This window comes from Eretmochelys imbricata, chromosome 1 (assembly GCF_965152235.1).
Source record: "Eretmochelys imbricata isolate rEreImb1 chromosome 1, rEreImb1.hap1, whole genome shotgun sequence".
In the NCBI taxonomy this organism is placed as follows: domain Eukaryota; kingdom Metazoa; phylum Chordata; order Testudines; family Cheloniidae; genus Eretmochelys; species Eretmochelys imbricata.
The window spans coordinates 185,030,034-185,044,811 of NC_135572.1; the positions used below are offsets into that span (position 1 = coordinate 185,030,034).

At 42.1% G+C, this 14,778-nt stretch overlaps 1 protein-coding gene across 2 annotated transcripts in view; it reads left to right on the top strand.

Moving 5' to 3' along the window:
• Window positions 1-11,639, top strand: part of CADM2 (cell adhesion molecule 2) — a 164,068-nt gene extending 152,429 nt beyond the window's left edge. For both annotated transcript variants that reach the window (XM_077807278.1, XM_077807279.1), the window contains 2 exons: window positions 9,829-9,954; window positions 11,521-11,639. In XM_077807278.1, the coding sequence (XP_077663404.1) occupies window positions 9,829-9,954; window positions 11,521-11,639 (245 nt within the window). The remainder of the gene's footprint in view (window positions 1-9,828; window positions 9,955-11,520) is intronic.
• Window positions 11,640-14,778: the final 3,139 nt, after the last annotated feature.

Sequence of the window (14,778 nt, forward strand, 5' to 3'; positions counted from 1 at the left end):
GAATGCCAGCATACCAGTGTGTATATCCGAGTCAGGGATGCCCATCAACAAGGTAAAAATGGGCACCTGCAGTTATTGCATTTGTTCATCAATGTGCAGTTGTCAAAATCACAGGTCTCCTGCTGGATTCCCTAACATGCTTGTTTCCTAGTTTCCCTGATTCTGGTTATGAGGAGGAGACCAGGAGACCACTGGCTGTAGACTATTGAATCATGGGATAAAGGGTCATCCACAGTTAGTTCTTCTTCATTTTCTGAAGACAAGTTTGGCCATGTGCTGCCCTGAGCTAATTTATCTTCATAATGGGGTTTTGATTTCCATCATGTGTGCTTTGAAGAAAATATTTCAAAACCACTATGAATGCTTCCAAAAATTATGGACACAAATCCAAAAGGCAAAGAGCTGTGGGAGACTTTTGTTCCTTGGGAACCTCAGGTGGTCTTGGCACTTCAACACCTATGGGTAGTGGAGGTATGAATTCTCACCTTCATGGTCCCAGATGGATAGTACCCAAAATTAAACCAGATGGACTCCAAGTGAATCAGAGCTATTCAACAGAAATCTGGCATGAGTCTGTACTGCTGCCATTCTGTGTTGTTGAGTGAAGAGATGGACAGTTATTGGCCCCAAGAATAGAACTTGGTCTGATATCTGATTGTCCTGCAGATCCGTCATTGCCCCATCAACATACATACCTTATCCCTTGTCAACTGACCAAAAGCATCTTCCCCACTCCAACTGCACCACTTCCCTCCTTCAGCATCTGCCTGTTTACCCATAGAGATCCTGTACAGAAGCAACCCATTGAGTGCACCTCATCTTCTCCATTAGAGCCAGTACCAAGAAGCATCCTGATTGGTGTATGGAGAGGGGCAGTCTTCTTTCCCTCACTTTCACATTCTTGCTATGAAAGGACCTGCCACTGGACCAAGTGTTGCAGCCATGAGCTGCAGCTACTATGCCAGATCTAGGCACACACCTCTCCACATGGCCAGAGGATGGCTCCAGCCAGCTAAGAATTGTGACACAAACTCTTGAGACCTGCTCCCAGCCCTCAGTTTTTCTACCCTCTTAGCAACCTCCTGAGATGTGCCTCCTAAAAAGCCAATGATAGTGTTGCCTTCTGGAGTGCCCAGGGTATTGAATTACTGGGTGTTAGTACTCCAAAACAGAAGAGCTGCCACAGATATCAGCAGAGTTTACTGTATTAAGGAGGCAGAAGACCCACTAGGCTGCCTCTGAAGTCAAATGATGAGGAGTGGACCTGCTGGCCATGTGAAAACCCTGCTAACCAACCCTCAGAAGTTTCATAGGAAGCATACAATAGTAGTTGAGAAGTCTGGGCCGGCGGGAAGAGGGAATGCCTTTTCCAGTGATGGGCTCCACAGTAGGTTCTTCAGACAAGTTCTGAAGCTTTTCAAGCTTGTCCATGAGTGAAAAGGGGAATACATGACTATCACACACAAACATGCACCCCTTTTAGCAATTGCTTCTCCCATTGCTCATCTTTTGGGTTATCTGAGCCTCTCCCTCATTTAGCTCAGAGAAATTAACTATGCATGAATAAGGTTGTGCCAGGAGAAAATGAAATTAGCTGAATAACATATAATTTACACCAAATCATGAAAAACTACTTAGCAATTTCTCTGCTAAACCAATGTGTGAATACCAATACTAGGGACCTAAGGTATTTTTAACAAATTACACTCCTATAAGATTGGCATCAGAACATAAAGTGCACCTTTTATTTGTACACAGATCTGTAATATTGTCATGTCTCACCCTCATCTTTATGAGTGATCCAGTTTTTCTCTCATGTAGGTATCTTATGTGTGGAGGTTGGAACGAAAGACATGGGGTGCATGCTGCCAATAAGGGGAGAATCCTCAAAAGCTGGACAGATGTTTTGTAGCATCAAGAATTATTATGTTGAACAGGCCTCATGAGGAGGAATCAAAGGAATCCAGAATTTATTGTTTTAAGCGATTCAGTGTTAAGATTATTGGTTAATCCCTTCAAAGTGTAAAGAAAAAAGATGAGAAGATGATCCTTGAAGGAACAAGATCTGCTCTGATTCAGAAGTCCTGAATTTGAATATCACAGCATATAACTCAAGTTCAGCTGTCTTGTGTTAGCTCACCGAAATCCTCTAGATATTTTAACAGGGGACAAACTACTCTGGAACTTTTGTGAGCATAATTTTGAATGTAATTATCTATTTGCAGTATCCATAAGAAATTACTGGATAATTCTAATTCCATATTCATCTCCTTGGGCATATATATTTCATCAGGACAATATCATTAATAATTTGAATGGAAAATTTGAAGATTCCCTGAACACTGTTAAAAAAAATGGGGGAGGGGGTCAGGCAAATTGTGGAGTATATCCTTAGCTCACTATCCAGATTTACACACATCACATCCACTAATTTTAATGGGAGTTAAAAATATAAATCCTCACAATACATGGAGATGTGAATATGCCCCAGTGTTTCTGTGCTGTAGAAGCAGTTCCTGAAGCCTTTTGGCTACAGTAGTAATTACATAGAAGATAATGGATAGCCCCAAAGTGAATGCAAGGCTGTAATTCACTCAAGGGAATCTGCTTATGTCATGAACTGCAAAAGGACAGTGCATTACCCTGTAAGTATAATATATAGCTTTTAAAAATGTTAAACAACATTCTTTCCTAATTTCTTGAGTGCTTCCCAATTTGCAGCATTATTTTATGGATTGTTATCTCGGATCAGGGAAACTATGCTCCCCCTAAAAGACATACTTGTGGGCAACTTTTTTATCAGAAGTTTTGTTATAATATTGGTGATACAGTGTAAATGGTTAATGTAATGTATTGGTTATTGGGTACAATTTACTAAGAACAGTACTCACAGGTTCTGAGATGTAGTCTTGCTTTGATGTGCCAATAATTATCATTCATCATGTTAAAAATTAAACATCCACACCAAGGTAAGACACCAAGGTAAGACAAGATTTTACAAATAAGTGCAATGTAGATTTTGTATAAAACAAATGGTTAAAATGACTCTCAAAACTCAGAAAAGTCAGCATATAGAAACAGTAGAACCTCATTAATCCACAGTAATCCAAAGGAATCTAGGACTTCCATGCTGGTCAGTGGTCCATCTAGCCAAATACCCTGTCTTGAATGTGGCTATTACCAGAAACTTCAGAGGAAGGTGCAAGAAACTACACATGTGGCAATGAAAGAATTGCCTGCTTCTAGAGAAAGCATCTTCCTAACTCCTAGTGGTTAAATACAGAATCATATGGGTGCTTAATAATCCCTTATAAAACAATTTTTATCCTGTCTAATTTAGCTGCCAGTAGATAAACTAGGTTTATGCTTTAGTGAATATCATGGATAAACAGGTTACTCCTGGCCTAACGCAGGTTACTCCTGCTGTTTCGGGAAGAAGACCGATAAGTACGGCAGATATGCAACTGGGAAACTACCTTGGGCAGGAACACCAAGTGCGGCCACAACTGGACCTCATCTTTGTAGAATAACGTACAGGATGGTTCTGAAGTAAGCACCCTGATCTCAGACACCGTGCAGGCAGACATAACTGAAACCAGGAACGAAATCTTCCAGGAGAGAAGGAGAAGGGAGCAGGAAGCCAGAGGTTTGAAGGGAGGCCCCATGAGCCTTGACAGCACAAGATTCGAATTCCAGGGAGGGACAAGGTCCTGGACGTGAAGGTAAAGATGCTCCAGACCTTTCAAGAACCGGGCCGTCATGTCGTGAGTGAAGACTGACCTGCCTTGGAAGGGAGGGTGGAAAGCCAAAATAGCAGCCAGGTGGACCCTCATCAATGACAGGGACAAGCCCTGAAGTTTGAGGTGCAGAAGCTAATCCAGGGTCACCTGCACCGAGACCTACTCAGCCCAGACACGTCATTCCAAAGCCCAGCACTTAAACCTTTTCCACTTGTACAGGTAAGTCGCTTTGGTGGAGGGCTTTCTACTATCCAGCAAGACCTGTTAAACCCGGGCCAAGCACTCCCGTTCTTCCGCATTCAGACATGCAGTAGCCACTCTGACAAGAGAAATGCCTCCAGGTTCGGGTGCAGAAGACTGCTGTGGTCCTGGGACATCAGGTCCAGACAGAGAGGTAGCCACAGTGGGGAGGCTACTGAAAAGTCTAGCAGCGTGCGGAACCAATGTTGGCGAGTCTGCTCGGGGGCTATCAAGATAACCTTGGTCTTGTCCTGTTTGATCTTCACAAGGACTCTGTGGATTAACGGTACTGGCAGGAAGGCATACTTCAAGGCCCCTGACCATGGGAGCAGAAAAGCATCTGATAGGGAACCCCTGTCCATCCCTTGGAGTGAACAGAACACATGGCATTTCCTGTTCTGACAGGGTGCGAACAAGTCCACCCGGGGAGTTCTCCACTTCTGGAAGATCGCCTGGTCCTGCTGAAGCAATCTGCTAACACGTTCCTGGTCCCGAGCAGATGCCCGGCCATCAGATGGATGGCATGCCGCACACAAAAGTCCCAAAGGCTGAGAGCTTCTTGGCAAAGGGCTGACAACCTGGCTCCACCCTGCCTGTTGACATAATACATCGCGGCAGTATTGTCTGTGAGGACCTGTGCCATCTTGCAAAAAAGATGGGGCAAAAAAGTCTGGCAGGCCAGGCCAGGCAGACTGGTTTTAGCTCCCTAACATTGGTATGAAGGGCCAGGTCGTCCTGCAGCCAGCAGCCTCATGTGCTGAGCTCACCCAGATGGGCTCCCCAGCCCAGGTCCGAAGCATCTGAGACTAAGTTCAGCAACAGGGCCGGGGCCAGGAAGAGAACTCCCTCCAACACCAACCCAGGGTTCAACCACCACTCCAGGGATGACAGAATGTGATCCGGCACCCTAACTTCCTGGTGTAGGTCGTGTCTGGTAAGGATGTAAACAGATGCTAGCCAGGCTTGCAGAGGCCAGAGCTGGACATGACTGACCACGAATGTACAGGTGGCTAGGTGGCCCAACAATCACAGGCAGGTGTGAGCCATGGTGAGCGTGTGGTTCTTCACATGGGAGATCAGGTCCAACATGGCCTGAAAACGAGCCACCAGAGGGAAGGCTCTGACTCATGTGAAGTTGAGAACCGCCCCGATGAACTCTATTAGTTGGATTGCCTTAAGATGGATTTTTGCTCGTTTATCAACAGACACACATTGCAGCAGGTGGAACGCACCAGATCAAGGCTCCTCTGTACTTGTTCCCAAGACCTGCCCTTGATGAGCCAGTCATCGAGATATGTGAAGACCTGGACCCTTCAACATCTCAGGTAACCGGCTACTGGCGCCATACCTTTTGTGAAGACCCTTGCGGCCGATGAGAAGTCAAAGGGCTGCACCATGAATTGGAAATGGCAGCCATCCACTATGAAACGGAGGAAATGTCTGTGACCTTGGAATATGGAAATAAGCATCCTTCAAATCAAGGGCAGCATACCAGTCTCCCGGATCCAGGGAGGGGATGATGGAAGCCAGGGAGACCTTGAGAGACATGTTGAGGCGTTGCAGGTCCAGAATGGGTCTGAGGCCCCCTTTTACTTTCAGGATGGGAAATAACAGAAGTAGAATCCCTTTCCTGTCATGTCTCAAGGGACCTCCTCCACTTGCAACCAGGCTGAACAGTAAGGACAAAGACGGTTGAGAAAAGAGAGGGGTGGATCCTAGGAGGTGAGTGGGACATCACTCTCGACCACACCCTCAAAACCAGCACTTCTGGCCCCTGGCACTTTGCTGGGCCACACAGGTGAGCAGAAGGAGGAAGGGCAGTGGCGACTGAAACTAACATCCCTGTTCCTTCTCCTTGCAGACCCTGGATGAGACTGCCAAGGCACGGGCAGCAGTAACTGCTTTCTCGCAGACTGTGGAGTATCCATGACCAACAAGCGAAGGGTAGCCTGAGTGTCTTTTAACCCATGCAGCCTCACATATGTCTGCTCTGAAAAAAGACCAATCCCATCAAATGGAAGGTCTTGGATCAAGGTCTGCAGTTTTTGTGAGAGCCCAGCAGTCTGAAGCCAGGAGTGCCCCTCATAACCGCCTCTGATGTCATCAGCCTAGCCACCGAGGCTTCCGTGTCCCATGCCATTTGGAGGGAGCAGTGAGCCACCCTCCTCCACCAGGATGCTGAATTCCTGGGCCAAACCTTGCAGGAGGGACTCCTTGCACTTATGGATGGAGTCCCATAAGTTGAAATTCTATCTCCCTAGGAGTGCCTGATGGTTTGCCACCCAGAATTGTAGTCTGGCAGTTGGACCTGTTTGGGAGGAAAAGTTATTCAATCTTTTGGCCTCTTTAAGTTGAGTTGAGCTGGTATGCCTTTGTTTATGTTTTTCATTGGCCGAAGAGACCACCCACCCAGGGAAGGGTGGGTGTAAAGATACTCAAACCCTTTGGCTGGGACAAAGTATTTCTTGTCAGCCCTTTTAGAGGTGGGAAGGATGGATGAGGGAATTTGCCCGAGGGCCTTGGCAATTTTGAGGACACCATCATTCACACCGTAGTGCGACAGGGGCCAGGGTACAGGCAGACAGGACATTAAACAAGGTTTCCACCTGCTCAGCCATTTCCTCCACCACCAGGCCCAAGTTCTCGGCCACCCATTGAAGCAAGGCCTGGCGTTCTTTAAAATCATCCGGTGGGCTGGCCCTCAAGTCCCACAACCACCCTATTTGGGGACGAAGATGATGACTGTACAGCGGGGGGAGGCCCCGGAGCATCTTCCCCCTGGGAGGGATGGGGTGCGAGGCTTAGGGGTGGGTGCACTCTCCTCTGCTAGGGCCTCTAAGTGCACCTCATGCACCGAGCCCAGTGCTGTCGGTGCCACCAGCTGTTGCTCCGAGGCGGCAGCCGATGAGCGGTGTGAAGGGGATATTGCCATGACTGGCACTCCCCACAAACTCCAATCAGGCCACTGCACTGACCACTGGCCGTGCTGCCAAGGCAGTGCTGTCAATGTTGATGTGACCTCGGGTACCCATTCGAGCTGGTGGCGTCTAGGTGAGGGGCTGAACTGCCCTTCCTTGCTGAAGGAATCTCTTTTTGGTGACACTGTTGATGCCTTAGTCTGTGTGCTGACCATCGCCATTGGAGACTGGTGCATGGAGTGAGGATATTGGTGCCGGTATTGAGGGGACCAGTGCCAAAGGAACCGGAGATGTGACAGAGAATGCTACCATGTGGTAGTCTACTGGAACCTGCACCAAAAGTCCGACCACCAGCAGGGCAAATGGTGCCAGTAATACGGAGACCGGCATCTCCCTCTAGTCGATCCACATCAAAATGGCAGGGACCATGATCATAGTGCTGGTGACAGAGGGCGAGCCCCAGAGAATCTGGGCTGCAACTCCGGTGATTTGCTGCAAGGAGGTGAAGAGCGCTGCTTTGTCTCAGGGGATCAGTGGCACTCCACTGCCTTGAGAGGTTTTAGCGGCTGGCATGCCCTCATGGGGAGCCTTTGCCGATTCCTGTGACACGTGCTGAGTCGGTGGCGTGGGTAGAGGCCTTTGCTCTCTTGGCGCCAGGGGAGCTTGTGAAGGCACTGTCAGGGGTTTAGGTCCCATGCCATTGCCAGGAATTGGTGCGGGGGGTGCACTGTGCAACGAGGCCCGAGGTACTCGGCAAATCCTGGTGGGATGGCACGGAAGCTGGATGAAGGGCGGACTCTATGAGGAGAGCCTGTAAACGAATATCCCGCACTTTCTGCATGAGGGGCTGAAAGTTTTTACAAATACAGCTCTTATCTCTCATGTGTGATTTCCCCCAAGCACTTGAAGCAGCTGCTATGGGGGTAGCTTAAAGGCATAGGCCTGTTACAGTCCAGGAGACTGGGGCATGCCTTACTTGGGGTGAAGTCCCCCCTGGGACACTAACTTCTACCTACTAAACACTAACTACTATAAACAAACTATTTACAAGGCCCTAAGGCTCGAAGGCAGAGGAGACTAAACCGCTAGACCTTGCTGAGCAAGGAAAGGAGCTGCAACTAACCACCACAGGTGGTAAGAAGGAACTGAGAGGGTGTAGGGCCGGTGGTGCCTGATATACCGATGCATAAATGTGGCACTCCAGGGAGTGCTGATCCTACAGATACTGGTAAGGCAAAAATCTCTGACAACTGTGCACTGGGCATGCACACCTAGGATGGAATCGACATGAGCAAGCACTCAAAGAAGAATATCTTATCGCTGCAGAGAGCAATTATATGAATTTGAAGAAATTTGGATCCTTGTTCTTGATACATTTGGATGAAGAATGCTGAGAGAGCTCAGATAATGCCAGACTTCCATTCCACCTCACCTTTTTTGCTTTTTCCCCTCCATCTTCCTGCCCCTTTTCACTTTTTTTGCTTGTTTGTGTATGGCATTATTATTATTTTCACCATCACCCTAACATTTTATGTCTGTATAATTTGTCTGATTTGCATGATCTGGTCTTGCAGCTTTAACAAGCTGTAACTCCGTAATTGCATAATGTTATTGGCTACTTGTGAAATATGCAGAATTTGGTTACATACACAAGCTGTACGTCTTTTATCTTTCTGTATTTGTTATTGTTTCCTTATGAAAATTAATAAAAAAATCACAAAAAAGCCAAACAAGAGTGTTACACTTCCAAAACATTATCAGCAGCTTTTCTCAGTCAGATTTTACTGATTTGTCCTCTTTTCTATTTTAATGCTATTTCCATCTTACTCCGTTTCAAGACAGCTATTTGCAAACTGTTTATAGAATATAAACAACGCCTAAAAGGGAAATGTCCTTGAAGCAGTGTGTGCAGACCGATTACTACAGAGCGAGCAAGCTAATACACAACCCTCAGTCTCGGGAGAATTACTATTAGTTTGAGACTGAGGCATTTTTCATTTAAAAAAAAAAAAAGAAGAGAAATTCTACCATACTACTGCAGGATTGACGCTCCCCCTCCCCTCCCCAGAATATTTCAGATGAATCAACACTTGAAGGTTACCAGTTCATTCTTCAAAAGCTCTGGGGAATTACTGACCCCTAAACAGTGTCGTTTTCCATGATTGCTTCTTTGGAGCCTTCTGTAATGCACCAGGCTCACTAATAGATAAATGACCAGTATAAAAAGCTTAAATCTGACAATAATCCCAATGTTTTGTGCACAGTGAATGAAATGAAACTGCTAATGTATTGTTAAAATCTATTAGAGTTTACTAGCATCAGTGTTTAATCAGATAACTAGTAAATTCACAAATCAACATTTGAGAGTGAACAAGGATCTTTAAGGCTACATGATCAAATTCCTGCAGACTCAGCCATCTGCAGAAGAACTTGGAAAGTCTGCACTTTATCTCCTTCTTTATTTCTTGTGCAATCGGAAAGGAATGACAAGAGGAGACTATATACAGGATCCCCACTGAGACTCAGTCACATAAATTATGTATTATGCAGACAGTATTCTGCTGATGCTATCTGATCCCCAATTCTCAATTCCTTGTTTTTGCTTCTATAAATAGCTATTCCAGCTTTTCAGTTGTTAAACAACTAGGACAAAATCAGAAACCTTTCCCATTTAATAACCTCTGCCAAGGAAGAATAAGGTAATATTTTTCATAACTGTGATGTCCTCAGGGCTTTAACAGTCTGGGAATACATGCAATGCTATGCTGTTGATAAGATACTGGTAGTAGAAGAGGGGGAATGACCACCCTGAATATTAAAGAGGGGAATGCCCTATTTTCAAAATGATCAGTATAACTTGCTGCTGTGCATTTTCTTATCAATTCTAATCTGATCAGGACAACTTTTGTTTTTTTTTTTCCCTCCCCTAGACCCAAATGCTTTGGCTGGACAGACTGGACCTGACCATGCTCTCATAGGAGGAATAGTGGCTGTAGTTGTCTTTGTCACATTATGTTCTATAATTCTGCTTGGACGATATCTGGCAAGACATAAAGGTAGGACGGATTTAATCAAAGTGCAATCACCTTTTGCAGCAATACTTCCTCATGATTAGTTTCACCCTCAAACACTCGCGTGCCCTCTCTGCCCCCACCTCCCCTTGTAATTTAGTTGCCTGGGAAAGCTCACGCTCAGAAGTAGCATCTGGTTTTCCCATGAGGTCCTGATTTTGTACCCAATTTTACAGTTGGATTAACTGAAGCAAAAGGATGTTGAGCAACCTGCCCAAGGTCATGTAGTGAGTCAGTGGCTAAGGGAGATTTAGAAGGAAGAACGCGCCTAGATTCTAGCCCTTTGCTGTAAGCACTCAGTTACGTGTCCTCATCATTTTAACTGTTATATTAATTCCACAGAATATATATGGTTATTGAAATGAGGCTTTAACTATCAGAAATCATGATAAAACTTTAAATAAGTTGTGTTAAATACAAGGAGTAAAATCCTGGTCCCACTGAAATCAGCATGAGTTTTGCTATGGCCTCCAGAGTAGCCAGGATTTCACTCCAGGAGCAAAATTCTGAAGTCCTGACTCAGTTTTTACACTACGCTTATTGAGGGAAAAACTCCATTAGAGTCAATGGAGAGAAGGGTCTGAGTAAAACAGAGGACAGATTTTAGAATCTAACCGAGGTGATTGTTTAAAAAAAAAAAAAAAAGTTTATGAAGGCTTAATGTCTGAATGGCTTGCAGCGTAGTTGTTAACCTTAGTTTACCTTCCTCCCCAAAAAGTATTACTATTATTAAACCTAATTCTACCTAGGGTAGTCATGCGGTTAGCAAACACAAACTGATAAAATATTTGTTTTAAGTTCAGAAGAACTGTGTGAAAAATTACAAATTTCTAATTAATCTGGTGAAAATGTGACAGCTTTGCTCTATTTCCTGGCTGAAAACAAATGAGTCCCAAGCCAATGTAAATATCACTTTTCACAAAGTGACAATTGTCTGTTGCATACAGCTCTATTAATATCCTGCTCTTATACTATTTAGCAAAGCAATGTCAGTGGCAATGTGAAGCAATTGGGTTAACTTAATGCAACTATTTTCAGTTTTGCACTCCTAGAGAATCTTAATTATCCTAGTCTGTGGAATTAAAGAGCAAATAAAAAAAATGGCCTACACCAATGTGAGAGTACAAAAATAATTAGAAGCCATTTTTCAAAAACATGTGTTTAATGAAATCTAAGTTATTCAAAGTCAATTTTCTTACCCATCTAGATATACCATATAATACACAGTGATACTATTGTATGTTAAAATATTTCTTTGCTTCATGCCACTGGAGATAGAAAAAATACGGTTTTGAAACTGCTGTACCTTTTTTCCCCCCATAGATATGTGAAAATATATGTGCATATGGGACAAGTGTTATGAATCATAATTACTACTTGCCCAAATTAGAATGTTATATGTACCAGTACAGTTAATGCTAAAATTGTGCATCAAGTTCTGTTCTGCACCACTCCACTCATTAAACCAGTTAGATCTTTGTTACAGATCTACTGTGCATAAAACTACCTAAAGTAAAATTACTAATTTTTTTATTGTACTAATTCCCATAGGAACATATTTAACAAATGAAGCTAAAGGAGCTGAAGATGCACCTGATGCTGACACAGCCATTATCAATGCAGAAGGCAGCCAAGTCAATGCAGAGGAGAAAAAGGAGTATTTCATTTAGATGCAGACCTAGATTCTCTGAGTTTTACTTATCAGGCTGACTGCTGGAGAAAACTGGCTATCATCTTTCAGAATTCATTTCTGCCATCTTCTGCAAACTTTATTAACTTCCATACTGCTATAAGTAGCCAGTTTATGCCAACAATCAGTTGTTGACAGCATCATTCTTTCTTTACAGTACCATCCACAATGAAGGACATTTCTTATTGCCTAAAATTCATATCCATTGCTCTCTTAACATACAGTGCTTGAATATACAGCCTTAACAATGTTAATCTTCATCTTAAATCATGCTGTTGAGTTTTCTACATTTTTAAATATTATATAGCTTTCTTCTTTTCCAGTTTTCTTTTACCATGGTCCCTATCAGTATGTCATTGGATGATTTTCATAACAAATACTATTCGATAAGGACCTAATGTACTTACATAAAACATTAAATCTAAGATTAGAGGTTTACAAAGAATGTTTTATACATGTCTATAATTCAAAGGCAACTTGTTTTTGAAACATATGCCCTAGGAACCACAAACTGAAAACATTATAGTATAGTTTCTTGTATGCTTGGATTTGGTGGAAAAGGAGTATCAATACGTCATTAAAAATGGTACCTTGATACTAATTCCATGCTTGGGTGGTAATTAAATCATACTGTATTATCTATACAGATGCTGCAGAGTTAGATAATTGTAGCTTCATTCTGATACAAATTAATTCAGCCCTTTTACTGCTTTTTGGGATCACAAGATTAGATACGTTCCTATAATTTCGGTTTTAATAATTTATTTGCGTCATATGGACTCACCTGCCTATTCAGATTTGTAGTGTTCATGGGGCACAATTGCAAGGCATTTTCCTATCTGTATATAGTGCATATAATAAATCCAATTAAACATTATTTGATACATATTTAACTTTTTTGGCTATAGCTAAGTCAGTCACAAGTAAGCATTTTCTAATGTCCATTATATCCCTTTAGATATGACTTAAATCAATATTCTAAATAGATAACATGTATTAGTATTTTCTGTCTGTATGTCCTAGCACTGTTCAGCAGCAAACTTTTCTAGTTCTTGTTAATTTTTCTTTGTTATACAATGGAAGCACAATGTTATATGGAAAGATAGTTTTAAGCTAACAACCAGTGCACAGCCTCAGGTTTTGAATTACAACCACATTTGATTAATATCCTTAAAAAATACTGTTATGTTGCTAAATTCTCGATTTTTAATTTGGCAGTTCCACAGCTGCTTATCTATGTTGGGTTGCCAAAAAAAAAAAAAAAAGAAAAAGAAAAAAAAAGAAAAAAAGAGTTAAATGATATATGTTTTGTGTATACGGTAAATGGACTAATTCTTTATATTAAATTCCTGTCTATGCATTTTGTGGGGTACAAACTTATGTCACAGTGAATGATAGAGAATTTCTGCCAATGCTTTTAGCTCTATGGTGAAAGTCTCTCTAAAAGTCTCATGTTCTTAAATATGACAACAAAACACTATAAGCCCAATGGCTTATTTCCTCTTCCACTGAAATAAAAATGGTGCCAGATCAACTCTTGGTAGTGATTCCATGCTGGAGAATGAAAATCTGTATCATTTGGAGTTCATCTCTCTCTCCCAAGTGTTGCATCTTTGAAAAATAGTATTTCTATATGGTTGCTATACTTGTGAAGTCTAAAAGCATGATGGCTTAGTGTAAAGGATTATCTCCTGGGATTTATTTTTTGTGGGGGTGGGGGAGGGAGAATCTGAATACATCATCATGTATTAAGATAAAATGGAAGACAAAGGTGCTGTGTCAGATTATTTATCAGAAGAGTATAAGCCTATTAAGGAGAATATTATAGTATTTTAATTGTTTTCTTTCTTTCTTTTTGTTGAAACATTTATCTTGTTAATTTCTAAGAAAAAAGAGGGTGATGTTGATCAAGCAGCACTTTTTCAAAATATACAGAACATAAATAATATGATGTGGTTGAGTGTTAACATAATAAATCATATACAGTATGACATTTTAAAGAAATAAGTCTGCATTGATGTGATTGCATGCTTGTTTTTACAGTTCACTCCATACCATCTGTGGAAAAAATGCAATAATATGTTAATATAGTATGGTAGTTTGAGAGAACCAGGTAGGTGCTACTAGACACATTGAGACTAGTATAGCTTTTCAAGATATTCATGTCTTTCAAAGCATACACTTTTAAAAGGTTGGCAAAGGAAATCATTTAGTTTAGTACCAGAACAGAAAGGTTCTTGTCACAACAGTAAGTTGCATTAACAGCATTACAATACTGTATATCTCAGTCTGGTTAACGACTTAGGGTTTGAGCCAACAAATCACTTAAGCACGTGAGAAGATCCACCTAATTCAATGGAACTACTCAAAGTAAGTTTTTTGCTGGATCAGGGCCTTATTTATTGAAGTGGAGCTGTTCATCAGTGCTGCTTTTACATCTTCATACATTCTATCTAAACTGCACTTTGCTTGAATTGTAGAGTCATTGCTTAAATCATTACTTACCATGACGTCAAGTGAGACCTTCAAATGTTAGAGCATCTTTAGATGTGACCACTCAAAGCCGTCTTGTCAGCGTCGTGTAAAACCAGCATTGAAACATTGCAAAACCAGAAATAAATTGGACACTTAAATTACATTGGTTGTTTTTTTAGTTAAAACTCTTAATGTGTGCTAATTTTCAATAGATTTCTGATTTTTCCACTGTCTTGCATCTTGTAATTTCATTTACATTTGTGCAAAGTGGGTGTAAAAACACTACACCCAGTATAAATGAATTGAGAATTCTGATTGTGTAGTTCTTTACATCCATCTACATCTACATGTTCAAATGACTTCACTGGGTGTAAGGTAATAAATACAGTGCCATTCCCTTTGTAAGCAACATCATGGCTCACTTAGAACTGAGTATAGTATTCAACAGATAAAAACACATTGTCTTTCTCCTTTATACAAAAAGATCCCATTCAGAAATACTGAGCCCATTATAGTCTCAAGAAATCTGTTAAATGTGTAAAATGAAAGCTCCGAATGGGAACCATGTTAGTTAGAATGTTAGTATAACATCCAGACCTACAAACACATGCAATGTAATTTACTCAAGACAAGGTAGCTAATTA